This window comes from Camelus dromedarius, chromosome 15 (genome assembly GCF_036321535.1).
Source record: "Camelus dromedarius isolate mCamDro1 chromosome 15, mCamDro1.pat, whole genome shotgun sequence".
NCBI lineage: Eukaryota > Metazoa > Chordata > Mammalia > Artiodactyla > Camelidae > Camelus > Camelus dromedarius.
The window spans coordinates 29877932-29905553 of NC_087450.1; the positions used below are offsets into that span (position 1 = coordinate 29877932).

The 27622-nt window shown below is 48.4% G+C and overlaps 1 protein-coding gene and 1 long non-coding RNA gene across 2 annotated transcripts in view; one reads left to right on the top strand and one right to left on the bottom strand.

Moving 5' to 3' along the window:
• LOC116157476 (uncharacterized) overlaps positions 1-16427 on the bottom strand; it is a 124650-nt gene extending 108223 nt beyond the window's left edge. Inside the window, exon 1 of the long non-coding RNA XR_004141569.2 lies at positions 16010-16427. This is a non-coding gene — a long non-coding RNA (uncharacterized LOC116157476). The remainder of the gene's footprint in view (positions 1-16009) is intronic.
• The window catches only part of KCNK12 (potassium two pore domain channel subfamily K member 12), a 44615-nt gene extending 17951 nt beyond the window's left edge, over positions 1-26664 (top strand). Inside the window, exon 2 of the mRNA XM_010984028.3 lies at positions 25278-26664. Coding sequence (XP_010982330.3) covers positions 25278-26179 — 902 coding nt within the window. The 3' untranslated portion in view covers positions 26180-26664. The remainder of the gene's footprint in view (positions 1-25277) is intronic.
• Positions 26665-27622: the final 958 nt, after the last annotated feature.

Here is a 27622-nt window from a genome sequence, read left to right on the forward strand (position 1 = left end):
AATAGCCAAGGACTAGATCAAGCAGGGTCTATGGGCCATGGCAAGGCCTTCAGATTTTACTCTGAGTGAAATGGGGAGTTATTGGAGGGTTGTGAGAAGAGTGAGATGACCTTATATTTGTAGGGGAGAAAGTATAGAAGCATGGAAACCAGTTAGGAGGGGCTTGAAATATTCCAGATGAGATATGGTGGTGACTTGGACAAGAGTGTGATGGGCAGTGCCAGAGAAAAGTGATTAGATCTTTCAGAATATTTTTCAGAAAAGATACATTCACTGGGTATAGAAATCTAGGTTGAAGGGCTGTTCTTTTGTTTTTTGTTTTTAATTTCAGCACTTTAAAGGTTGTTTTCTGGCTTGCATAGTTTCTGACAAGAAGTCTTTGTTTTATCTTTGTTTATGTGTAAGTGATGTGCCTTTTTTTTCTCTGGCTACTTTTAAGATTTTCTCTTCATCCCTGATTTTCAGCAATTTGATTTCGATGTGCTCAGTATAGTTTTGTGTGTGTGTTTATCCTACTTGGGGCTTACTGAATTTCTTGGATCTCTGTGTTTATACATTTTATTAACTTTGAAAAAATGTTGACATTGCTTCTTCAAATCATCTTTTTGTTGCCCCACCATCTTTTTTTCTTTTTTGGACTCCAATTACATATATGTTTGACCACCTGATATTGTTTCACAGGTAACTGAGGCTCTTGTTTTTGCTTTCTCTTTTATTTTTCAGTCTTCTTTTCCCCCTCACTGTACTTCATTTGGGATAGTTTTTATTGCTATGTCTTCAAGTTCAATCTTTTTTTCCTGCAGTGTCTAATCTACTATTAATCCTATACAGTGAAATTTTCATTTCAAATATTATATTCCTAAAATTCCACTTAGTTCTTTTTATATTTTTTCCATTTCTCTCATAATGTTCACCTTTTCCTTGAAATCCTTGAGCATATTTAATACATTTATAACAAATATTTAAATGTCTTCACTAATTCCCTAATCTCTGCCATTCCCAGGGCTGTTTCTGTTGACAGATCTCTCCCTTGTTTGTGGATTACATGTTCCTTATTCTTTGCATGTCTCATAACTTTTTATTAGAGACTAGAATATTGTGAGTTTTCCATTTTTGATGTTTGATTATGTTGTACTCCTTTAAACAGGGTTGGACTCTGTTATGGCAGACAGTTACTTATAGATAAGCTACTTATAGATAAATTTGATCTTTTTTCAAGGCTTGTTTTTAAGCTTTTTAAAGTCAGATCTAAAAGAGACTTTTCCCTGGGACTAGTTTAACCACAGTATTAGGGCATAACCTTTCTGGGGCTCTACTGAATGACTTGTGTATTCACTACAAGCTCTCCACCCTGGCTGGTGGGAACTCAGGTGATTCCTGGTCTGTGAGAACTCTGGGAGTTGTTTGACTTACAGCTCTCTGAGAACTCTTCTATCTTGAAAGTTTTTTCCCCCTTAGTCTTGAGTTTCACTTTACACATGCACAGACTATTATTCAACCAAATACTCAGAGGAACCCCTGCACAGATTTCCAGAGCTCTTTCTCTTGGTAGTTCCTTCCTCTCCACAGTATGTTACCCTGCAAGTCTGCTTTTTTTGTTTTGTAGCTGCCTTGTCTTCCCTGAACTCAAATCTCTGTTTCCTCAATTCAGTGAGACTGCTGAGTTCTGATTCCCCCCTCTCTTATTGCTTTCTAAAAACTGCCTCCAAACAGAAAACCAGGGCAGTCAAAGGTCTCACCTTGTTTGTTGCCTTCTCTCAGGGACCAGAATCTTATACTACCTGTTTTCCAGTGTCTGAAAATAACTATTTCATAAATTTCATCCAGTTTCCTAGTTGTTTATGTTGGGAAGGAAGTCTAGATCCAGCTATTCCCTCATGGCCTGAAGCAAAAATCAAGAGTTAGATCTTGGATATATTTTGAAAGTAGAATAGTAGGATTTGCTAATAGATTAGATATAGAGTATGAGATTAAAAAAAAAAAAGAATCAAAAAGGACTCTAAGACTTTTGACCTTAGCAACTGGAAGGATGGACTTGCCATTTACTGAGATAAGAAAAGCTTTAAAAGAATCAAGGAAGGGGTGATTGGGAGGGAGATGAGAATCAAGAGCTCAGTTTTTAAAGTATTTATTTTGAGATGTCTCTTAGACTTCAAATTGGATGTCAGTTAGGCAGTTGGGATTGAGATCCAAATTTAGGATTTGTGAGCTGATGGACCATTGGTTCTTAACCCTGGTTACAGTGATACTCAAATCACTTAAGAAACTTAAAAAAGGGGGTTGAGCCAAGATGGCAGTGTAGACTCACAGCTCGCCCTTTCCCACAAATACACCAAGAATTACATCTACAGACCCACTGAATCACATAGAACACCTACTGAACTCTGGCAGAGTGTCTCTCATTTCAAAATACAGGAGGATCCTCACAAAATCCAATAAACAACAAACTTATACTGTATAGCACAGGGAACTATATTCAATATCTTGTAGCAACTTATGGTTAAAAAGAATATGAAAATGAATTTTAAAAAAAGAAAGAAACTTTTAAAGAAGTCAATGTTCAGACCTGACCTTAGGCCAGTTCAGTCAGAATCTCCGGGGGTCAGGCCTGGGAATTGATATTTTTAAAAGTTCTCCAGATGATTCTAATGTGCAGGTAAGGATAAGACCCCCTCTTCTGTGTGTTATTTAAAGCCCCACCAAATATCAGCTAGGACAGTGCTCTCAATCCTGGCTGCATGTTAAAATTACTTGGGGAGCCTTTAAAAGTCTTGATGCCCAGATTATCTCCTCCACCCCAGCCCCTACCCCACCAGTTCAAATGCATCATTCTCTCTGGGGGTAGGGCTTGGGAATTCATATTTTGTTAAACTCCTCAGGTAACTCCAATATACAGCCAAGGTCAGAACCAAGGAGTCCTAGGGCGAGCTTGTGGAACCCAGAAGAGAAGCGATCTGAAGATGGAGCCTTAGTGGTTTTGAAGATGAAGAGAGATGGGGACTGAGATAGGAGAGCTGAGCTGGAGGGAGAGGTGCCAGGCTTTCCTCTGATGTCTGAACTGTGGCTGTCCACTCACACTTAAGAACTAGAATCGAAACTCAGACTGGCAGCTCTGTGTGCGTAGGTGGGCTTGTGGACTCAAGCTTCTGTTTAGGTCAGTAGGTGAGCCACCAGCCATTATCTGTGCCACGTTGCCCAGACCCTAGTCTCCCCAGGGTTCTTGGGATCAGCTTGTCTCCCTCCCCTCCTCAGCTAGAACCCTCTCTGAGCTGCTCCCACCTTCACTGGTCACCACTCTCTCACCTGCCAGTTCACCTTTGCAAAGTCTGTTGAAATTCCTCATCCACTGGAAATCTCTCTCCCCATTCTCATTGTTTGTGCCTCTATATCCCTTTATCATCGTTTCAATAGATTCTTAGAAGGGAGAGTAGGTAACATCAGGTGATGAGATGATCATTTTAAACCTGAAGTCTCCCAGCCTTTTTAAATGTGAGGATCACTTTAAAAGCTAGAAATATTATTACAGAACCCACACGACAGAAGTCACATACACTTTCAGTATCCATTCGTTAATATGGAAAATACATATTGATCCATAAAGTCCTCTGAACTAATTCAGTACCACTTCTAAATGCATTTTTCCTCATCATAAAACCATTTATATATGTTTGGAAACCCAGAGCACAAGCATGTACAAGAAAGTTATGACAGCTGAGAACAATACTCACTGAACAAATCAATTCAGATGCCTTTGCAGTAACTGCAGAGTCATAGGATTCCAAGCCTCATGACTGGGACCCACAGTGCAAGGCCCTGGGAAGCCACTGGATATTTTGAATGGGGGAAGGGCTGTTCCTGGGGCCCTTAAGTGCTGCTTCCTTTACAGTTTTTCCCCATCAGTCCGGTCCGGTCCATAGTTGTCTTTCTCTGGGAGGTTAATGTGGGGTGGATTCCTCCCCAAGAGAGCAGGGAGGTAATGCCAGCTGGCCTCCTGAGCAAATTACTTCCCCAAAGGAAACAAAAGAAGCTTAGTGAAATTCAGTCTGGGTTTTTTATTCATTCTACTGCCTTCCTCTTCTCGATTCTTCCTTATGTCCCATCTTAGACACCCTGTTCCTTGTTCTCTAACAGTTACCACAAATGGTCAACATTTCCCATGCTAAGTGCTGTAATCCTCATCACCTCCGATGGAAGTAGGTACAATTCTTACCCTCGTTTTACAGATGAAGAAACTGAGGCAAAGAGAAGTTAAACAGCTTTCTCAGATCCAAAGAGCTAGCGAGCGATGGAACTGAGAGTCTAACCCAGGTGGGCCTGCTGCCTCTGCCATCCGCCTCCCCCCTTCCCTGGGTGGCAGAGTTTGTGCTGCCTGGATGATGAGGAATTTAGAAACATAAAAGGTACTTAATAAGTGATTGAATCGTGGAAAGACAGGAACCTGTATCCAGGCCTCCCAAAGGGCCTGTCCTCTGGCAGCAGCCTCCCTGGTTTCCTCCAGGGGACCCTCCTTTACAGTGTCAGGGTTCTGCACACTGGCCTTAGCCCCTACAAGCCCGAGGGTAGTTAACATTCCCCTTGCTGCACCCTCAGCTCTCACCAAACTAGACCTGGTATTGCGTACATCTGGGTCCTTAGTACAGAGTTACCTCTGCCCAGAATACCCTCTCCTGTCCATCCCCCTGCACTGACCCACAATCCACGTGGCATTCAAAGGCCACTTCCTCTACAGAGCCCACCCTGATGATACAGACTTCAACGACCCTCCTTCTTCATTTTGCTTCTATCAGTGATTATGTGACTACTCAGCCCTGACCCCTTGCTGCCTTACTTTCTCAGAGATGAATGACTTCCCACCCCACCATGCAGTCTGATCCTGACTTTAAAAAAATGATAAAATGAGTTGTGTGTAATTCATGAAAATAATGGATGCTCATTAGCACACTTGAAAAAGAAGCACAAAGAAGTGAAAGGAAAAAAAAATCCTCACATCTGCACCACCACAAATCTTTTTTTCTGGACAAAAATTTGCGGTCTTGCTTTTTATACACATAATGTAGAAACAAACTTTTCAAGCATCCCTGTTGTTGGATATGTAGTATTCCTTGCAGAGGACATGCTATAGTTTCTCAGAAGCATGACTGCATCCCTCCCAGACCTAGCCAAGGACCCCCAGGAGGGTGCTGCTAAAGACTCTGTGAATGAGTAATTGGCTTGGGGTGGGTTGGTAGAAAGAGGGTGGGTTATGTTTGGTGCGTGATACGTGTTAGCTACAGGGGGGCCGTTTAGAAGGCTGGAAAATTACAGAGAGCTCATGCTGAGCCCACGTCTGCCAGCAAAGGGCATTTAAAACAGATCCCAGGAAATTATAGTTTTTGCAATCTCTGTGTTACTCAGACAGGAAAGTACACAAGAGTGATATGTTTTAGCAAGAACACAAAACAATGGTGCTGGCCATCTCAAGGGCCTGGGAAGGCAGCGTTTGAAAGAGAAAGGCTTTCCCAGGTGCTGTTCTCAATAAGCAAGCCCTGTCATTCAGAGCTGACATGGTGCAGGGCGCACACAGAGATGCAGGGCTTCCCTGAACTATGAGGCCTTGATGGACTGGCTGAGACTATGCTAAAAATTAATATGATGAGAATTCCTTCAGCCTGTTTTATCCCTGAGACACCATGTGTATGTTGAGGGGGAGGTGGGGGGTCGGGGCAGCAAAGCAGGGGTGTGGGTATGTCTGTGTATCTGACATCAGGGTCGACAAGGTCTGCCTCCTTTGAGACAGTGGAGTCAGTCTAAATGTAAGAGGTGACGCTGGAGGTTTCAAGAATGTTGCTTGGCCTTTTGCTGCCACCAAAAGCTGAGGGAGGGCAGGCCCTGGAGACTCGGCACCACATCTGGGGGACTCTGCTCTGGGGAGCAGTGATGGGGCAGCCTCCTGGCTCCTTGCTGAAAAGCAGCTCTGCCCTCCTCCCCTTGGTGGTAGAATGGATATGAGCACTGAAGCTGGTGGACAATGCCCCACTCTTTGGCAGAGGGATGGGAAACAGAGACTTTAAAAATGTTGAACATCCTTCCGCAGATCTCCAGAATCACAGCGGCAGGGGGAGAGGAGGGGACCAGCCATTCCCACCCCAGCTTGCTGGCCAGCTCCCAGAAGACCAGTCCAGGGGCAGTGTCCACAGCCTCAGGACCGTCCTTTCTCCCAAAGAGCCGACAGGGCACATGCCTGGGGGAAAACATCCTGTTGCCTTCTAGGGTGTCTATCCAGCCATGGGGCAGGAGTACCCAGCAGGACAGCTGAACTTTCCACAGGTTTCTGCTCTGAAAGCCCCAGACAGTGTTGTCACAGACTGGCAAGGGGAGGGCCAAACACCGTGGGGTCACTGACCCGAATTCTGACACCACCTCCACCACTTATTTGCCTTAGACCATGCCTTTCTGAGCCTCAGATTGTGCATCTGAAAACAGGATAATAGCACCACCATCATAGATGGCTAGGGGAAAGATATATAAACTGTGTGTGAAAATATCCTCTAAAACCACAAACCCCACAGAAGCCTGGAAAGGGAAGTGACGCAGTGCAGTGAACAGGGCTTTAAAAAAAAAGTAGTTGTCTTCTTTGCTGTTGTGGTGGGGTTGTAGCTGGTGGTGGTGAAAGGGTCTGCTATATAAGGCCCTGGAAGCTCTTTTTTTCATAGTTACATGGACAATCCTGCTCAAGTAAATTGACATTCCCACCTCAAATAATTCCTTTAAAGAGCATATAATGGCATGTCGGTGTGTAGACTGATTCATGTATTTATTCACTGGGGTAGAAAGCATTTCCTCCAGCCAGTGCTGAACACCTGGAGGCTTCTCCGTGTCTTGTCTTGCATGGCCCCATGGCACGTGCTGGCTTCCTGCACACTCGGCCTCGCGCAGGCAGCAGAGGCCTGGGCACCTCCCCCGGTTTCCGTACTCTCACCTCACACTATCCCTCCTAGGACCTCAAGGGTCCCAGTGATTTCTCTGATAAAACAAGAACCTATCCAGTGTGGCCAGGGTCCAGCTGAAATCTCCCTGAGGCTCCTGAAAGCCCAGCCTGGCTGCAGGACCTCAGAACAGCTCAGGGTTGCTGGGACCCACTCGTAGGAGACCCTCTCCTCAGAGGCACTTTAAGGATTATGAAAGTATAAGTCTAGACTAATTTTTTAAACCCCCCCCAAAAAACCCTTCTTATTCTGTTTATTGAGCATCTACTAAATACCCGGTATTGTGTTAAATCTGAGTGGGATTAGTATCTGGCCAGTGATGCAATGGATAACAGGTCTGACTACCAATCAAAAGACTCTAAGTGAGATGAGCATCATGACTCATTTGCAAAGTCCTTGGGCTGGGCACGTTCTGGAGAGGTTGTGAGCAGCAGTCAGCCTCCTCACAATCCACAGGTGCACCAGGAAGACTAAACTCTGGCCTGGGAGCCCGAGCCTGCTGTGGGGGTTAGGAGAGCTGGACATCAGAGAGAGCCTCAAGGGGGGGAGCACCTGAGAAGCGTGGGGTCTGGGGGGTGTGGTCCCTGCTGGAGGAATCCCCCGTCCTGACAGAGGCAGCTGGTTCCTTGGCTGCCCCCATCTCACCCGGGAGGTTATTGCTCTGGGTAGAAACAGTCCCCTGCAGTTAGCAGGATAAATATAAACACAGCCTCCTGATCAAGGCTCAGAAACTAAGCTTTGCATCTGAGCTCCCTGCAGCCTCTGCTGCTGCAGAAAGCAGAACTAGCAATGCAGGGCTTCTGCAGCCCAGCAAACAGGGGCTGCGTTAGCCAGCTCCCACTGCCGTGACAAAGTGTTACTGGCTGCGTGGCTTAAATTGCAGAAATTACTTCTCTCCCATTTGGAGGCCGGAGGTCCAAGACCAAGGTTATCAAGGTTTGGTGTCTTTTGAGACGTCTCTCCTTGGCATGTAGATGGATGCCTTCTCACTATGTCCTCACATGGTCTTCCCTTGGTGCGTGTCTGCATCCTCACCTCCTCTTATAAGGACACCGGTCATGTTGGACTAGGGCCTATTACATGACCTCATTTTACCTTGTTACTGCTCAAAAGGCTCTCTCTACAAATCCAGTCACATCCTGAGATACAGGAGGCTCAGAACTTCAACATATGAATCTTGAGGAGACAAGAGGTCATTGAGGCCATTCCCCTGCCTTCAGACTGAAACTTGTCAGGACCCTCCTAGGTAACAGAGTGTTGGTCTGCACTTTCAAGACCACCTTAGAGAAAGAAATGCCATGTATTTGGTGGGACTATTGTGACTTGGAGATTTCTGGAAATTGCTTTTGCTTATTATAGATGACTAAAAGCCAGCTCACTTCTACTAAGGATTTGAACAAATTTAGGCAATAACTAGAATAAGCGGAACTGTAAGCTCTGAGAGGGCAGGGCTGTGTCTGAGCACCGTGCTTGAGCATAGCAGGTGCTCAGCGATCTTATAGATAGGAGGAAGAGGACAAGCGAAGGAGGAAGGGAGCTGAAAATAATTCAGAACTGATGATAGTTGCACCCGTAGTCCTATAGCAATTGATCACTGCATGGGCTCAAGCTTCTATTGAGCAGGCCAACTGGGTGCTCAGGGGTCATTCAAAGGCAGCAAGTGAACAACTGCCCCTAGGAAACCAGCCCTTTAGATCTTGAATTCAAGGAGAAAAGAATCTCATGAGTCTTTAAATAAGGACATGAGCAATTTTTTCCCCTTTGGTTTTGCAAAAGATAGTCTTCAAATGGATGTTTCAACCATCACTTCCTAAAGGCATGAAGTAAAACCTTAAATCACAGCGAAGTCATTTTTGTGGGGAGTGGGATAATATGGTCCACGGTTGCTATTCGCTGATGATCTGACTTAACAGAGAGATGGCATCTGGAGTTCTCACAAGAGGGGACTTACTGCTCTGGGCTCTCTTTCAAGTCCCTAATGGGGTGAGCCTGTGCCCTCCCCATTTCCAGGCCAGACACTGAGCCCGTTGGCCCAGCAAACACACCTCACAACTGGTATCCAGTAGGCACTTCATGATGTTATAAAAGTGAACGACCAGGTGAGTGCACGGGTGAGGGAGTGCTATGGTCTGAACGTTTGTGTCTCCCTAGAATTTGTATGTTGAAACCTAGCCCCCAAGGTGTTATTAGGAGGTGGGGCTTTGGGGAGTGATGAGGTCACGAGGGCAGGACCCTTAGGAATGGGATTAGCGCCTTTATAACAGAAGCCCGAGAGAGCTCCCTTGCCCCTTTCACCACGAGAAGACCCAGTGAAAAATGCACTATAATGAGCCAGGAAGAGGGCTTTCACCGGATGCTGAGTCTGCCAGGGACTTGACCTTGGACCTCCAGGCTCCAGAACTGTGAGATCTAAATTTCTAGTCTGTGGAATTGTGTTATAGCTGCCCAAATGGACTAAGACTGACATGAATGCCTTAAAAGCACGATCTGACATGCAGTTATGAAATTTTAGATCCATTGTTTGTATTTTCTCCAAGATAGAGGTCTGCCCAGCTAGGCCTCCTCCCCTCTCTGCCCTTTGTGGGGCATGTAACTTTAATAATAAGCATATTTACTGACTGTTCCCTCTGTGCCAAGTACCCTGCTGAGTAAAGGAGCCATCCTCCAATCCTTGCAGCCACCCTGTGAGGTGGCTGTCCCCATCTGATGGATGAGGACATGGAGGCTTGGCCAGCAGCTCTGAGTGAAGGTGGTGGCTGAATACAATCCAGATCTCTGACTCCAGGGCTGGGGATTTTAACCACTGTACTCTGATACTCCTGCAAATTACTCAACCTCCCTGAGTCTGTTCAGGCTGCTATGACAAATATGCCACTGACTACGTGGTTTAGACATTATTTCTCACAGTTCTGGAGGCTGTAAAGTTGAAGATCAAGGCGCTGGCAGATTCAGTGTCTGGTGAGGGCTTGCTCCCTGGTTTCCAGATGGCTGCATGGTAGGAAGGCAGAGACAGAGAGCTGGGCCCTTTTTACGATGGCATGAATCCCATTCATGAGGGCTCCACCCTCATGTAATCACCTCTCAAAGGCCCCACCTCTTAACACCATCACATTGGAGGTTGGGGCTTCAACCTATGAATTTTGGGGGGGACACAAACATTCCATCCGTAACACTCCTGGAGGTAAAGTAAGTGAAGTGCCTGACTTGGCCCTGGCCTTCCCAGGTGCGGGTGTCCCAGTTTTCCCCATAGGCTGCTTCAAAGGCAGTCTCTCCCCTACACCCAACCCCTCGTGTCCATTTCTTCCCCTTACGGTGCCCCTGAAGCCTGGCATCCATGAGGCTGTGCTCCCTCCTCTCATGCCTACAGCCAGCTTCCTCCCAGCATGCCAAATCCCAGGGGAACTGTCAGGTTTCCATCTTACTAGACCCTTCTATAAGTTTCTGACCCCTCACCCCATCATTCCTGCTTCTCAAACCACTTGCCTCCTCTGACTTCAGTGACTTCATTCTCTCCTGCGTCTGTGCTCTCCCTTTGGTCTCCCTTTCTGAGTCTAACCCTTCGGCTACTGCTCTGCTCTGAGCAACCCCACCTCTCTGATGCTGCAGCCTCTGACCAGGACTGCCTGACCCGCCCCTTTAGGCTGTCCCCAACACAGCAGCCAGAGAGTGGCTTCTTCTTTTATCACTGTCATGTAAAATTTTTAGTAGATAAATGTTGATTGAGAGCATATAAATACTGCATACAAAATACAAACTAATATGCCCTCAAATATTTCCCTTGTTACAATTGAAAGATTATAGGCTTGAGAGATGAGGCTGTGAGATAGAAGACCGGCTCAGGCTCAAGGAAGAAGCCATTTATGTTGTGTTATTTCCCATGGATTCAATTTTCTCATCTACAAAATGGGACAATGATGACATTCTCTTTCTGAGTTGTGGTGATGACCAAATGAGATAAGACATAACAATCTGCTCCATACACTGTCCAGAGATATTAAAAATGTTGATGGTTATTCTTATCATCTTAATACCTTCTAAAATGGCATGGGATTCTGCTCACAGAGAAAAAAAGACAGTTATATTCAGCATCTCAGCTGTCCCTTGAAATCTACTTGAATATTTATTATAGTTCCTCTCTGTATAAAACCACTTGTTTATCTCTTTATCCCTCATGTTAAAATCCAGTGAGAGTGGGAAGCTTTTTCATATTCTGGGGCATTTGTGTAACTTAAACTTTGCCCTGAGAGTGTCCATGAGAGATTTGCTGACTAATCTCTCTGCCCAATGTTTCCTTTATTTTTCCCTCTTCTCTTCTCCTCTGCCTCCAGCTCCCTGCCTCAGAGCCTTTGCTCTGGCTGGGAGACTGCCAATACTCTGACCCCCCGCCCCAGATGTCACCTCCTTCCAGTCCTTCGTCAGATGTTACTTCCTTAACAAGGCCTGCCTCACTCAGTGCTGTAACCTGCCTCCTCCCTCTGCAGCCCCTCAGCCAACTCTGTGGTATTCTCCTTCTTTCCACAGCACTTACCACTTTCTAATACACCACGTAGTTTACTTGCATATTATGTTTGTTTTTTATTACGCATCCCTCATGCTGAAATGAAAGCCTCGTGAGGACAGGGAATGCTGTCTGTTTGGATCACTCTTGAATCCCAAGGGCCTAGCATAGTGCCTGGCAGATAGTGGGCCCTCAGTAAGTATCTGTTGAGTGAATGAAAGCCTCCTTCACAGGCTCCCCTTCTGCCCTCTAAATGCTAGGGTTCCCCAGGGGCCCCTGTTCTTATACTGTACATGCTCTTGGGAAGTCTTATCCACATGACCCTTGAATCCATGTTCCAACCCAGATCTCCCAAACTCTCTCCCACCTGCTTGGCTAAGGCATTGTTACTACTCCGCCAGTAGCACCTCCTCTAGGAAACTCGCCCAGACTTCTCTTGTTTCCTGGGATCCCGTGATGTCTCCCATGCTGTCATTTTCACAGGGTATCATGGCCATTCTCTTGAGAACACAGGCCTTATTCTTATTTACTTATAATTTAAAAAAATAACAATGCTTCTTGGGAGAAAAGTTGTGGCTTCAAAAGTAGTAACTACCCCATTTGCACCATAGGAAAAGTGAAATATTTATAAAAGCATAAAGAAAATAGAAATAAAAATCATCCATATTTTCACAACCTAGAGTATGCTCCACCTATGGAATTAAATACATGTGCGTACACACACACACACACACACACACACACACAGAGGCAAATAAATTGGAAGACTTGGAAGGAATTTCTCTAAAAAGAAATAATGAGTAGCATCTTATGGAATGCTAAGTGCACAAGTGTTTTGAGAAAGACAAAAGCAGTCTCTGAGAGCTAGGAGCTGGCCCGGCTCTCGCAGCTATGCGTTGATGGGGGAGTGGTGTGGGGGTGTTCTGATGTTGAACATAAGCAATTTCTGAGGACATCTATATCAGACAAGGCCATCTTGTGACCAACGTGGAGTGAGAGAAAAACAAAACCACTCACCCATAATCATGTCTGAACCCACAGACCACATAAGAATATTATCCAAACCACAAAAATGACCAAACAGCCCCATCTGGTTAACATGAGCGCCTGCTGCTGCTTTACCAATCACAGCTTTGACCTTGCCCCGTTATTACCCTCTTCTAGGTAAGAATTATTAAGATACCCAATCCCAGAATTACCCCTGCTCCCTGGCAGCATCCAATCCAGAGCAAAGCTCTGCTTTCTTGAGCCCTCCCCCAAGTCACTGACTCAAGCCCAAATCTTAAATGAGTCCTTCCTGATAGCTGCTGACTGAGATGCCCCCAGCTCCCCACAGGGTACAGTCTCCCTTGTTACAGTGAGTCAATAGACTCACTTTTGTTCCATTGCTGGTGTGTTCCTGGCAGCCTTCAGCTGCAGGTACGGACACTACTGAATCTCCGAGTACTGCTCCTCTCCCCAACGCCCAGCACACAGCAGGTCCCGAAACACGTTAGGTGAATTAACTTAAACCACATTTCTGATATGAAACCTACTTGTAGTCGCTAGACAAACTGCCAGTGTCACCAGGAAGTTAGCAGCTATTCCTCGAGCCCTCGCACTATAAAAGCTGAGAGGAAACCTAAGACATGGGCCACGTCCTCACTGGCAAGGGAACACAGAAACACACAGGGTTAAATAATGGTCTGGGGCCACAGTCAATACTACAGGGGCTGTTTTGAGCAGCACATAATTAGATGTCTGATGAACTAAAAGTGCTGTCAGGTGACCAATGCGATTCAGTAGGTGAACAGGAAAGGAAATAAGTCGATACAGACCTTGAGAGGTGGGAACGCCGGGTGCAAAGGCATGGAGGAGGGAATGTTCGTGGTGTGCTTGCTGGACACTAGGTCCTCCAGGCCGGGATTCTGCCCAGCTTGCTCACCTCGTCTCTCCACGTGCCTGGCACAGAGCAGGCTTTCAGTAATTACCTGGTAGATGAGTATGAGTGTGTATGAAACAGTGAGGGAACCCCTGGCCCTGAAGAAGGTTCAAAGAGGGGAGATGATGTTAGAAAATTAAGTTGGGGCCTTGAATCCCAGTCTAAGAAATTCCAGATCTTCCTGCACTTGGGAGCTCACGTGGCGTGAGCTGGGCAGAGCTGTGCTTCAGTGCCATCTATCTGGCACAATGTGCAGAATGGACCAGAAGGAGGGAGAATGTTTCCAGAAAACCAGGAGTCTGGGTCCCAATCCACCAAAGTCTCTCTATGCCAATGTGAGGAGGGTGTTAAAAGCAAAGTGATGAGGTGGAAAGAATGTGGGATTTGGGGTCAGCAGACCTGAACTGGAATCCTGGTTGTGCCATTTTCTGTGACCTTGGACAAGGTCCTTAACACCTCTGAACCCCAGCCTCTGCCTCCTGTTGCTCACCATAGTCCCAGGGCAGCAGCAAAATGTAGCGCATTTTGGCCACAGCTAGCCCTCCTGCATGGTACGTTTTGCCAGAGGCCAAGTCAGGCCTTAAGAGGTGGAAAGAGCCATGAATGCGGGGCTTGGGACCTGAGTGCTGGTGGTGGTCTCTCCCTCGTTATTGTACTTCCCCCAGCCTTGGTTTCCATACCTGAACAATGACCAGAAGCCGCACACTCCCCTAGCCTCCAGGGGCTGCTCTAGGGGTACATCTGTGAAAGCACCAGCAGAGCCCAGGGTACAGAGTGGGGCTTCCATGAACCAGTGATCAACCTCCCTCCCTCCCCTGCAGGGTGGCTGAGAGGAGGACGTGCAGTAGGAACCAGCCCCCGCCCCTCACCCCTTAGCTTCATTCCAAGTGCCACAAGTCCAGGCCCTCCTGACCCAGCCAGGCCCCACCAGAGCCCCTCGCGCATGTTTCCCAGGCTATCAGGCAAGGGGCCGTGTCAGTGGGCCAGCAGGGCACACAGTGTTCCCCGAAGCCCCTCAACAGTCCTTCCCTGGCTGCAGCTTAAAGTGTGGTTTGTTTTCTTTATGCCTTCTTGGCTTGATTTCTCCTCTGGAGCAGCCAGCCAGGCTGCCTTCTGTGAGGAGAGGTTCGGGGAGGTGGCAAGGCACTGGGGCCAGCTCAGTGGGATGGATCCAGAGCCCTGAAGAGTGGCCCCAGGGCATGAGCCTCTCAGGCATTGGCCCCTTTCCACATGTCTCCCCTCAGCCCAGGTGCAGAGATCCTCTCTAAACTGGCTCATAGCTCCCTGGGGAGGGATGGGGAGTGCTTCTCCAGGTGAATAAACTGACTCTACTGAGGGGAGTTGGCACTGGGCACGCGAGAGCAGGAGTCTTTGCTTGACAGGAATCACTAGGTTCCCTTTAAAAAAATCTGCTCCTCTATGATCAAGGATTGGGGCAGGATGTGATTTAACTGACACTGTATTGACACTTCCAAGCAGGGGTCGATGGCCCTGCCTTCTCCCCACAGGTCTGTCTGCCTTTCTGGGAGGTGGCCTGTGCCTCACCACAGCCCTGCGTGGGGACCCTGAGTTGGGGGGAGCCAGGATGGGGCTGGTGGGCTTTGGGGCTTTCCTCATCTCACTGCCCCAACTCTGGGCAATTGTTGGCTAGACTTCTGTCCCTCCGACTTCTGTCCTTGCCTAACCCAGCCTGGGATTCAGTCTTCTCCCAAAATTCTGGGCTGAGGCTAGGGCTCTGCTCTTTTTGTGGTGGGCAGGAGGGGCGGTGATCTCATCCCTGAAAAGGATTAGTCATCAGAGAGACAGGGACAGATCTGGGGGGGCAGGACGGAGGACGGGCTCTATGTAAATGAGTCAGCTCTGAGGGCCGAGCTTGACAGCTGCTCCCCGGGAGAGGTTGTTAGGCGGGCGCTACCCGGAGGCAGGAGTAGTTAACTGGCTTTTAATAACTCATTTTGCTGAATGATTTCTGGTGAGGAAAGAAAACCTTAATCCCACAGATGAAGCGCAGGATCAATCAGCCCCACCGGCAATGAAAACAGCACTGAGGTTCAAAGCAGTTCTCGAGGTCGCTTGCCCATGACTCCCAGATTACCGAAACTTTCCTAATGTTAAAAAACCACTGGCCTGCAGTCTGTGGGGTTCAGCCTTCTTTTCCAACCCCACTCCCCACACTGGCCGGCACTCTCAGCCATCCCTACCCCGCCTCCTGCTCTCAGCAAACAAAGGTCATCCCAAAGGCCCCCAAAGAACAAGTCAAGAGCAAAGCAAACAGGATAATGAGGAGGGCCCGCTTTATCCCTGTGACCTGCGTTTTTCTGTGTTCTGGGTTTGTCCTGAGTCAGGAAGCACCTAGCACGAGCCCAGCCCTGCTATGCCCATGGAGAGAAGGCACCCAGTGCCACGGCCCTCAGGGAGCTGTCTGTCCATCTGCTTTACAATTTAGACAAATCCTCCTGAGCAGGCAAATGGAGCAGCCCACAGCCTCAGCTTCCCCACAACAGCCCCACTCTCCAGTGTCCTGCCCCACTGCCACACTCAATCTTGGGATGGAGAAGGTGGTGCCTCCCACCCAGTACAGGGGCCAGAGCCTGAAGCCAGCACAGAGGGGGTGCTGCCACTCACCTGGGACTCTGAGGGCACGGAGGCCTGGCGAGGTGAAGGGACAGCAAGTTAGTGGTGGAGTCATCTTGAGTGTTCCTGGGGGCTTTTCCTTGCCGCCAAAATTCCTAGTCATGGTTCGCCCAGGCCGTGCTTCACCTGAGGCTCTTCAGCTGTGATGTAAGGGCCAGGCCTCGCTCGCGGTGTTTCCCAGTTAAGCTTGCTGCTCCTTGAGCACTTGCCGTGTTCTAGGTGCTGTGGGAGGCACGTGGGAACCACCTCCTTATTTACTCCTCACAACAACCTTCAGAGGTGGGCGGGCATCAGGCCATTTTTAGAGGGAGCAGTACAGTGTCCTCATCGCCCCGTTAGCAAGTGGAGGCGCCAGAGCCTGACGCCACAGCACCTGCTCTCAACTCCAAGAAAGCTGATGTTGGCCCTTGCCAAGCCTACAGGGAGGAAGATTCACTGAATTTATCGCCTGCAGCTTGACGTTTCCAGAGCTTGTAAATTTCTACAAGATCTTGTCCTCCTGCCACAGGTTCACCAGCTCCATCAGCAAGTTACTAGCATTGTCTGTGAGCCAAACACCAAGCTCCAGGGGGGAGCCAGGCAGCCCAAACCTGTCACACACACCCAGCCCCTCACCTTGGCCTGTGCACAGCATGCTCCCAGTGGAGCACACATTTCTCAAACCCAAGCCTCTACCTCCTCCCTTTCAAAATCCCACTCACCCTTCAAGACTCTTGCCAATGGAGCAGGTGAACCTGTGGCAGGACAGGTTTTAGCCCATTCACGCTAGAATCTCCACCTTATGGTACTCAGGCTGAACTTGCAGGAGCTCTGTCGGAGTGAAAGTTTCACCTGGCACCTCTAGACGCTTCTCCAGCATCCGGGCCTGGCATCCAGCAACGTGACTGATCTTGTTGCAGTTTACACCTCTCACCTCTCCAGAAGCTTCCCTCCTTCTCCCCAAGAGTCAGTGTCTCTGCTCCAACCACAGAGCTGCCTGAAGGCAGCCCCACCCTCTGCCCCACAGCCCACCTTACATCTCCCACTATTCTCTGTAGAGGGAGAGGCACTTGTGAGAGCTTTAGGCTCCTTGACTATTGAAGTAAGCCTGTTAATCCCTCCTCCAGCCAGTCAGAAAGCATCACAGGAGATGGGGATGTTGGGAGAGGCTTCCCAGAGGAGTGTGCCATGCAGACAAGTCGGGCCATGGGTAGAGTTGCCAGACTTGGCAAATAAAAATACAGGGCTACCAGTTAAATATGAATTTCAGAAAAACAACAAATCATTTTTAGCATAAATATTTCCCACGCAATGTTTGAGATCTACTTACACTAAACAAAATTGTTTATCTGAAATTCCACATTTATCCAGGAGTCCTGTATTTTATCTGATGAGTCCTAATGGGTCCGTTCCCCTCCTCTGTCCACTGACCCCACATCTCACCTTTTTCACTCTCTCTGATATTTAACTCTCATCTTTGAAAAGTTCTTGAAATGTTTACTTTCAGTTATTCAGTCAACAAGTAATTCTCAGTGCCTACTTTATACATAATTCCCTGGTTCACTGTAGAGAATAGAAGCTGAATAACAACTAGCTTTTATTAAGGACTCATTTAAGTGCTTGGCACTGTTCTAAGTGTTTTGCATATATTGACTCAATTTAATACAAAAATTATGGAAGGTATATTATCATCTCCACTTTATAGATGAGATAATTGAAGCACAGCAAGATTAATTAATTTGCTCAAAGACACACAACTAGCAAGTAGTAGACCTAGGATTCAAACCTCAGCATCCCAGTTCCAAACAGCCAACATGATTTGGTCCCTACTCACAGGGGTTCCCAATCTCATTGTGGAGGCAGGCCACAAAAGTAATTAATGCTAAAAGTCATCTGTGCTTGGTACTTAAAATAACATTCACTGATCAGCTTCAGTGGCCTCACCTGGGAACTGTAGAATTGTAAGCCCCACCCCAGACTCTAACAACATCCCTAGGTGGTTCCTAGATAATCAAGTTCTAGAATCACTGCTCCAAACTAGTAGAGAAATGGCTTATTCATTCGCTCAGCAAACTTGGCCCAGCACATTCTACCTGTCAGGACCTTTTCTAGGCATTGCGGCGTCACAGTGACTTGTTTAAAACATGGGAAATCCTTGTGAATGTTTTTAAATGTCTCATCCTTAATTCTTCATGAGGGTAGAGAACAGCATTTCCCAAAGACTACTCTTTGAAATACTCAAGTCACCTGAGGTAATTAAATACATTCAATGGTCAAATTAGTTTGGGGAACACTGAATAAGGTTAGCATAGCCCTCTTAGATTCATAAATCATATCAACTCAATGAGCATTCTGAAAAGTCCTGCAGTAAGTAAACCTGTTTCACTTTAACTTTTTTTTTTAAATCATGGGAATTCCCCCCACCTCCCATTATCTACTTACCATCTTATCTTGAGGAACACACTTTGGAAGGTTGTATTACAATTTACGAAGAGGGTTCACACCAGGTGGTTGACATCTTACAGATGAAGAAATCCAGGCTCAGAGGAGTTAGTGAAAATGACTTGCTTCAATCACTTGGCTGATAGAGGCTACAACCAAAGTAAAAGCTTTGAGTTCATGTCTGGTACTATTTCCTTGACCCTGGGATGTTTAATCAGGCCTTTAACCATCAGCACCTGTTGAAGTGTGGTTGCATGTCACAGAAGCCTTAAGCAGGATAAGGAATTTATGGGCTCATGCAACTGGAAGTCCAAGGGTAGATCAGGCAGCCTAGCCAGGTTGATTTGACAGCTCATTAGGGTCATCAAGAACTCATTTCTTTCAGGATACCTTGACTCAGACTTCTGCTGTGTCAGCTTCATCTAAGGCTGGCTCCTCATGGCTGCAGATGGCCACCAACCACTCCTGGGGCCACCTCCTGCTCCCTCCACACCCAGGGCAGTTCTCTTTTAAAAGTGAGAGGCATTTAACCCAGAAACTATCAGGGAAACTCTTCTCCCATCTGATTAGCCTGAATGGGACCATATGCCCATTCCTGAGCCAATCTCTGTAGCCATGGAAATACTATCCATCCTTGAGCCAATCATGGTAAGAGACTGGATTATCCTGATTGGCCTAGACTAATGGAGCACCCCCTGGAGTTGGGTCAGTTCTCCAAGGAGCCTGGCTGCTATACGTTGTGGGGGAGGGGATGTGGGTGATGGTTGTTAAGAAAACAGCTGCAATGTCCACAGCAAGGGTTTTAAGTCACTTGAAATTTAAACCGACAAACCATCATGGTGTATATTTTTAACACCTTCAGTTTTGTATATCAACTATACTTCAATAAAGCTGAAAATTTTTTTAAAGAAATTTAAATCAAAATATTTGAATCAACTATACTTCAGTTGTGCATATATGAATATATATATTTGAAATTAGGCAGTTTCCAACCAGTAGGGTCATCAGGGATACAGTATAACATTGTTTCTTAAAAGAAGGGCTTTAGCCCATTCGCACTAGAATCAGGGGACACTTGTTAAAATGTAGATTCCTGGGCATCTCTAAGTAAGCCTCTGAAGTGGGTCCTGCCTTGGAATCTGCATTTTAATCATACATTCCAGTTGCTTATATCAGCCCTGGTTTACACATGCTGTCCTGGGGTAATTATTTGCTCTGCAAAGTATCCCAGATTGGATATAAATTACATTTCCCCTTCTCCAAGTTGACACGGCAGAGCCAGTGAGAAAGGCCCCCCCTCCCCCGGGGTGATGAGCCCAGACTTCCCATCTGGTGCAGTAGAAAGGGCTTCAGGGTCAGCTCAGCCACTTACAAACTGTAATTCTGTTGAATACCTTCACATTTCTTGGCCTATGTCCTTGCCTGCAGTGTTGGGGTTGATGACAAGGTGGTTGGGGGTATTGGATGAGAGGACATGTGTCCAGTGTCCAGCACAGAGGCTGCCACCCAGGGCCCGATACAGATCAGCACTGGCCTCCCCATCTGGCTTCCAGGCTCTCTGAGCTGAAATCCAGAGGCCCTGTCACTAGGGCCCCATTTGCGAAGGCGGCACCAGACAGGCTGTAGGAATGAGCTTCACAGCTTTTGTCAAAGTGGCATAATAAAGCCCCCAAGTGTCTGCTTTTTGCAAACTGGGATGGCAGATCAATTGTGGCATAAACAAAATAGCAGGCTTGGTGCAAACCCGGGGACAGATTACACCTCTGCAGGGTGTGAGTGGGGTAGGGGGATAATTTGCGGGATGGCTGGGTATGCCTTTTCTCTGTTTGAAGCTTCCAGGCCCCTCTGCAGAGTCAGCCTGGCTCCCCGCAGATTGCCAGCGCTTAGGGGACTGTTCTTCCATTCTGGGAAGCATCTGGCTAGGCTACAGCACTAGGCGTGGACCCTACCGCCCTCCCTCAGCAAGAGGCCTGACCCGGGGCCTCAGTGCCCCCAGAGCTCTGAGCCTCTTGGTCCAGTCGATGAGGAAGGAGGGTAGACTATGCCCCCTCCACCCTGTCTCTGGAGCTGAGCTGACAGTAGGGTCTGGAGGAAGGCACAGGGAGGTGAAGTGGACACAGGAGCCAGATCTCTGGAATCGAGGCAGTGAGAGGGACTTTTGCCTTGGGTGCCCTCTGTGCTCTCAGAGAACCTCTTGACCTGCCCGTCATTCTGGGCAAATAGTGCCACAGCTAGTCAAGCATTTGGTGTCGTTTTGGGCCTGCAGTCATGGCCATGGGGAAACCTCAGGACAAATTCTGGCCCAGCCTCTATGTGGGGGTGGCAGGGAAAAGCTGTACCTGGCCCAGGGGTGAGCTACCAGCAGAAGATGGGTAGGGATCTGTGCAAAATCTCAAAGAAGGCAGCCTATATACTCTGTGAGGGCAGGGACGTTATCTGTCTGGTTTTCTTCTGTGTCCCTGAGCCTAGCACAAGGCCTGCCAAACCAGGTCCTTGGTAAATGTCTGCTGGACAAAAGAATGAGAGGTGGATGCTGGTCTTCTGGCTGCACACCTGGTGGTGGCATCATGTAGAAGCCTCAGCAAAGGCCACAGCCCTGTGGGGAAGGAGAAGGGTCGGTGGAGAAATGGGTCTCATTCTGGGTTCCATCACCTGGGAAGAGGCAGGTCCTCGGCAAGAAATCCAGACTCTAAAGGGGGTGCTGGGGCAGAAGCCAGGAGTCCAGACATGGAGGGGTCTGGAGGAATCTGAGGATGCTCCTCAAAGTGGAGATGGCCTTTGACTCGGGGGTAGGTCAGGCAGGGCCTGTCTTGTGAGAAACCCACAGGGCAGATGAGTCCCCAGTCTGGGAGCAACCAGCTGGACTGTCAGCTGGAAGCAGTAGTCCCCTCTGTGCCTCATTCCTCCTGCTGTCCTCAAGCCCTGGGGTGAGTCTGGTTTGAATAGCCCTGCTGTCTCAGCTGTGCCAAGGGAAGGGGGATGAGTCTGCCTTGGTGGGAAAATTGATGAGCAGTGGTCCCTCTCCCCAGCAATGATCAGTGGAAAGAGCCACCAGAAGAGGGAGGACTCTTGGGGACAGGAGTTGTGACTGAGGGTCAACCACTCTCCCTGTGTAAGAGTGATCTCCTGCTGCCAGGCCTGGAGGACTGCAGTTCGGGTCTCTAAGAAGAATGGAGGCCCGTGGTGCTCTCAGAAGACAGTCTAGGGTCGTGAAAAGGGCAGATATTAGACACCAGCCGACCATGGTTTCAGTCTCAGCTCCACCATTTCTGGGCTGTGGGGTCATGGCAGCTACTTGGCCCCTCGACCCCTCGTCTGATAATCAGGGGCGTGCCTTCTTTATGGGTTGCAGAGAGGGAGCAGGGTGAGGCCTGTGGGGCTGGCACTGAGAGAGGGGGGCCTTCACCACAGCGAGAGTGAGTCCAGGTGGAACCAGTTTATTAAATGGGCTGACACAGGAAACGGCTTTGTCTTCATCTATGGTTTTAAAGAACTCCCCTTTGGATTCGTTAATAATATCTTAGATAGATGCTAGAGTTTTTCCAAAAATTTTTTTTAAATACCAGCAGTTTTTAAAATGAGACTTATTCTCAGATGTCCACTCCAATCTAAATCTAATCTTCAAATTCACTTCTAATCAAAGCTCAGTCTCTCCCTCAGCTCTGGCTTGGCCCCTGGCTTGGGGACCTGCAGTGTGGGAGGGGTCATCTGTTTGCTTGTTCTTGGTCTTACATCACTGGTGCCACTATCATCCTTTTGCTGGTGGCACCAAGATGCCCACTGTTAAGACAGATAGACCCATTCATGAAGCCCATATGGTCTTTGGAGACCACCCCCCTACACAGGGACCACTGCCCTACATCTTTCCCTGAGTGGGCAGTGCTTCCTGTGACTACCTCGCATGCTGTCTCCCGCCCTCCGCCCCTCAGGCCCCCTTGATCACACAGCAGCCCTCCTGGGGAGTCTCTTCAGCTCTGGCTGCCTTCTGCAGAGTCCATTTGACACGTGTCACTCACACACATCCTTGACTCAGGATGCCCTAGGAGCAAAGACTGCCCCAACTGCTGCCCTCTTCCCGCCCCTGTCTGTGTGGGCTGCTCCGGTCAGCCTCTGGCCCAGAGAGCTCTCCTGCACAGCTTCAGACTCCAGGAGACACCTCTGGCTCTCCCACCATGTTCCACTCCAGTGCTCCTGGATGAGCCTTTGAGTGTCCACAGCTCAGCCAGCATCCACCAGGAAGTGAGCTGCCAGGCCACACTTGCTACAGCCTGAGGGCCTCTCAATCACCTCCCCCCATCATCTCTTGACCTGGGAATGCCACAACACTCCCTCCTACTTCAAGACCATCTCCTATTATCCTTGGATAATTTCTAGCCTGGAAGTGGGTGGTGGGGCTACTGGTCACCAGACCAATTTTGCTGTTTTAACAGATCCAACATAGATGTACCTAGAACTTCTCTTTAGAATGAGGGCTAACGTATCACATGTCACTCTTAGCTTTAAGACTTTAGATGAAAATTTTAAAGAATAAGGAAATCCCATTCAGTATTCTCTTAAGCACAGTATTTATATTCCATGCTCAGGATTTTTGATCACTTAGCCAAGTGATCCCCCTACTAGCAGTATTGTTTTCCCTTCATGAGTAGCAGCAGTGTTGTGTATGATGTTCTAAGCACCAGGCTAGAAGCCAGGACACGTGCATGGCATCTGTCTCCCACAAGCTGTACGTCATGTCCCCTCTGCCCCTACTCCCTCGCCTGTACAGTGAGTAGGAGATCAGAATTAAGGTCCCTCACAGCTCTAACAGTCTAGACATTTTGACATTTTTCTTATTATGAGAGTACAAAAAACTTATACATAGTTTGACAAATTATTACACAACTAACACCCATGAAACTACCAAATCAACAGAACATTTTCAGCACCCCAGACACCCCATAAGTTCCCTTCTAGTCACCACACCCTGCCACCCCCAATTCTGACTTTATCAAAATCACTTCCTTGCTTTTCCTTATAATTTTACCAGCCAAGATTCCACCCCTCAAAAAATATTGTAGATCGGTTTTGCCTAGTTTTAATTTTTATATAAATGGAATAATTCTCTTGTGTTCAGCTCCTTTTGTTTAACATTCTTTTGTGAGATTCATTCATGTTGTTGCAAGTAGCAGTGGTTTATGCTTTTTCGTTGATATATAGTATTTTTTTTGTATGAATAGACCATAAATTAGTTAGGCTGCAGGTTATCAATCTAGGACTTTTTATAAGTATACACACATGCACACACATACACACACAAACACAAACACTCCCACTCCACATATAGTCATATTGATTCAGAGATGACTTCTGTATGAATTCAAGAACTTGACTTTGGCTTTAAAGTATAGCAAAACTCCTTATCAGGTTCCTGGTTACACTGCTAATTTGTTAGGTTTTTTTTTTTTTTCACACTCTTATGGCCAAATTCTGAATCTAAGGACATAATCTATCTTTCTCAAAAGAAGTATCATTTTAAGATTTTCTCCTAACTTGAGTCAGTAAGCATAAGATGAAGGCCATGCCAGGAAATTGGGCATTTCCTGTAGGAAATCTAAAAAAATGATTAGCATACAAGGTTAAGGGATTATCCTGGAAAAAAAAAAAAAAAACTTTTCTCTGGATTTTTAGGGGAATAGTAAGCCACTCCTTTCCCAGAATTGGCCCGACTCCACAAACAGTGCATAGGTAGACCTCCTGACATTGGGCATGTATTAGCCACGATGCCACTGAACTTCTGCTGCAGAGGTGTTGATAGGTGCTATTGTGCCACTCAGGTGATGCATTTTCAACTCAAAGCAGCAGTAGATCCTCATGCTAAGGGATCACATCCTCTCCCATAACCAGAATCAGGCAAACATAGGTCCCACAAAGACATCACAGCCGACAGCTGGCTGAGAGCACAAGATGGAGGAGCAGAGCTGCCTCTCTGCACTGCCCTGGATGGCATGGGCCAAGCATCCTGGTGGGAAGCCAAATTTTCTGCAGAAATCAATTGATAAAGAATCTCCCTTAAACACAGTGCTTTGAACAAATGAGTAAGTTAGGACTTAATTATGAGTTCAAAGCACTAAGCAGCTGCCCAGGCACATTGCAGACCTCCCAGGACAAAAGTGACCCCAGACACATGGCAGTGCAGGACCCAGCTAGGCCAAAACCTTTCCCTTGGCTACATGTGTGATCAAGGGTGGTCCTTGGGTGAGAAGGAGCTGATATCCAATGGCGGAGCCACGCTCACTCTCTGAAGGTTGAGGACTCATTCTCAAACAGTTCTTTTGTCAGTTTCATAAACCCCTTTTCAGAGACCATCCAATATAGCTATCTGGACTGAACACCCTCTACCCAGCAATCCCAGATAAAATGAAGCCTTCAAAGGATTCTGTCCTGACAAGGCCCAGGTGTGCCATTGGTACCTAAAAACGATTTCGGGGATGGGAGAGCTGGTGACATTTGTTTGGTTTGTGGGTATCTCAGTGGTTTGCACCAGGGCAGCTGTTCTGTTTTGCATGTCCTGATGGGTCCTTCCCAATGACTATCCTGCCTCTCTCATACTGATTGGTAGGTCCCCAGGACGAGGAGTCAGGGCTCCTCCATCAGTTTAGGGGCTGCCCAGATTTAGGAACCATGTCTAGTGCCACCAAGGGAGACAAATGTCTACGTACTGTTTCCCCTCCACCTGAGTGATGCCACTCAGGATAGAAGCCATATCAGCACCTGCATAGGCCTGCTCCCCCCAACCCCGGGGCCGGCTGGAGACCACCTGCCCAGCCAGGACCTCGTGACCCCTGCTCTGTCTCCACAGGTTTCGGCATGACCACCCCAGCAACAGTGGGTGGGAAGGCCTTCCTCATCGCCTACGGGCTGTTCGGTTGCGCTGGGACCATCTTGTTCTTCAACCTCTTCCTGGAGCGCATCATCTCCCTGCTGGCCTTCATCATGCGCGCCTGCCGGGAGCGCCAGCTGCGCCGCAGTGGCCTACTGCCCGCCACCTTCCGTCGTGGCTCTGCACTATCGGAGGCCGACTGCCTGGCGGGCTGGAAGCCCTCGGTGTACCACGTGCTGCTGATCCTAGGCCTGTTCGCTGTGCTGCTGTCTTGCTGCGCCTCGGCCATGTACACCAGCGTGGAGGGGTGGGACTACATGGACTCGCTCTACTTCTGCTTCGTCACCTTCAGCACCATCGGCTTCGGGGACCTGGTGAGCAGCCAGCACGCCGCCTACCGGAACCAGGGGCTCTACCGCCTGGGCAACTTCCTCTTCATCCTGCTCGGCGTGTGCTGCATTTACTCGCTCTTCAATGTCATCTCCATCCTCATCAAGCAGGTGCTCAACTGGATGCTGCGCAAGCTGAGCTGCCGCTGCTGCGCGCGCTGCTGCCCAGCGCCCGGCGCGCCCCTGGCCCGGCGCAACGCCATCACCCCGGGCTCCCGGCTGCGCCGCCGCCTGGCCGCGCTCGGCGCAGACCCCGCGGCCCGCGACAGCGATGCCGAGGGCCGCCGCCTATCGGGCGAGCTCATCTCCATGCGCGACCTCACAGCCTCCAACAAAGTGTCGCTGGCGCTGCTGCAGAAGCAGCTGTCCGAGACAGCCAACGGCTACCCGCGCAGTGTGTGCGTCAACACGCGCCAGAACGGCTTCTCGGGCGGCGTGGGCGCGCTGGGCATCATGAACAACCGCCTGGCCGAGACCAGCGCCTCCAGGTAGACCGCGCGCCTCGCCGCGCCAGGGACCCTCACCAGGCTGGCGTGCCCGGCGGCGTTCGCTTTCCTTCTCTAAGACGCTGGCGCTTTCTTAATCTTGATCCAATAAAATGAAACCAAAAAAAAATTTTTTTTTAAAGAAATACTATTTGGCCAGGCCTGATGTTATCAAGGGCAGGTTTTGGGGGAGCCTGTTTTCCTTGTGGGTCCCTTCTTGGAGAGCTGTGGTCCCCAGCAGATCCTCCTCCAGGGAGAGAAAAAGTGGCACCCCAGACCCTCACCTGGTGCATACCGCAGCGAGGAGTGTGCCGCCCCTGGGTTTAGCAGACTGGCACTAAACCCAGTCTCCATGCACATAAGCAGCTGGCAACCCCAAAGCATATGGTGCAACTTTTCATGGCTCTGACTTACCTCCGCAGCATTTAGAATCCTGGCCCAGCCTAGCAGCTTCCTTCTGGTCGTCAGAAGTGATATAGTCACAGTTTTGACAGGTGGGGGTGGGGAGAGCCATATGTTGCCTCCCGATGTATATATATAGAAGAGTCGCTACACACAAAGAATGGTGTAGTATTATGCAATGAGATGAAACAGCACCAACTTGAGGACTATGGCATTTCCCTGAGATTTGGGAATTGCAGTGGTAAGGGGCTTAGCAGGCTTTTCTCAGCCTGGAGTTAGTCCACTTAGCACAGAGCACTGGGCAGCTACTTCTAAAGAGGGAAGGCCCCTAGGGAGCATTCAGGCTGCAGGAGCACAGCTCTGCTTCAGCTGGCTGATCCCTGAGGCTCATGGCACATCTCTGAATCCCCTCAACCCTCCTTTCACCAGCATCATCCAAGGGAAAGCTTTTCCTAATTAACAGGAATATCTGAGTCTTCTCTGACAAGATTTTTCTTTGTTGGTGTGGATTTTTTTTTTCTTAACTGTTTTCCCTTTTAGAGAGTGCAAGGGTGCCAAGTGCAATACCCCCTCCAGCTGCCCCTCCTCCTCTGCAGCAGGGTTCTGTCTGCTAGAGCTGTGGGCCCCAGGGCCTGCAGCACCAGGAACCAAAGCAGCCGTCCTGCAAGTGTCAGAGAATTTGACTCCAGAGCCTCTGATGTGTTTGGGACATATCCCATTCTAAACCCTGTTTGGCCCCCACTGATAATCAAGTGAATGTGTTTTCTACACACACACAGTCTGTATTGGAGGCGGAGAAAAGCAAGAGGGCGAGAGCTGGTGGTTGGAAGCAATTTTAGGAATAAAGTTTTGCTCTGGATGATCCTCAACTGAGGGACAGGTTCTCCCAGACTCTGTCTTGTAGGGGTCACTGACCTGGGGGAAGGCCAGATACCCAGCCTTCACTGAAGAGATGAGGGTCTTTGCAAAGGAACAATACTCTTTTGGCCCATTTTAGTCATCCAAAAAGATGAGGATCCCAAGGACAAATACCAGAGTCTAGTCAGAC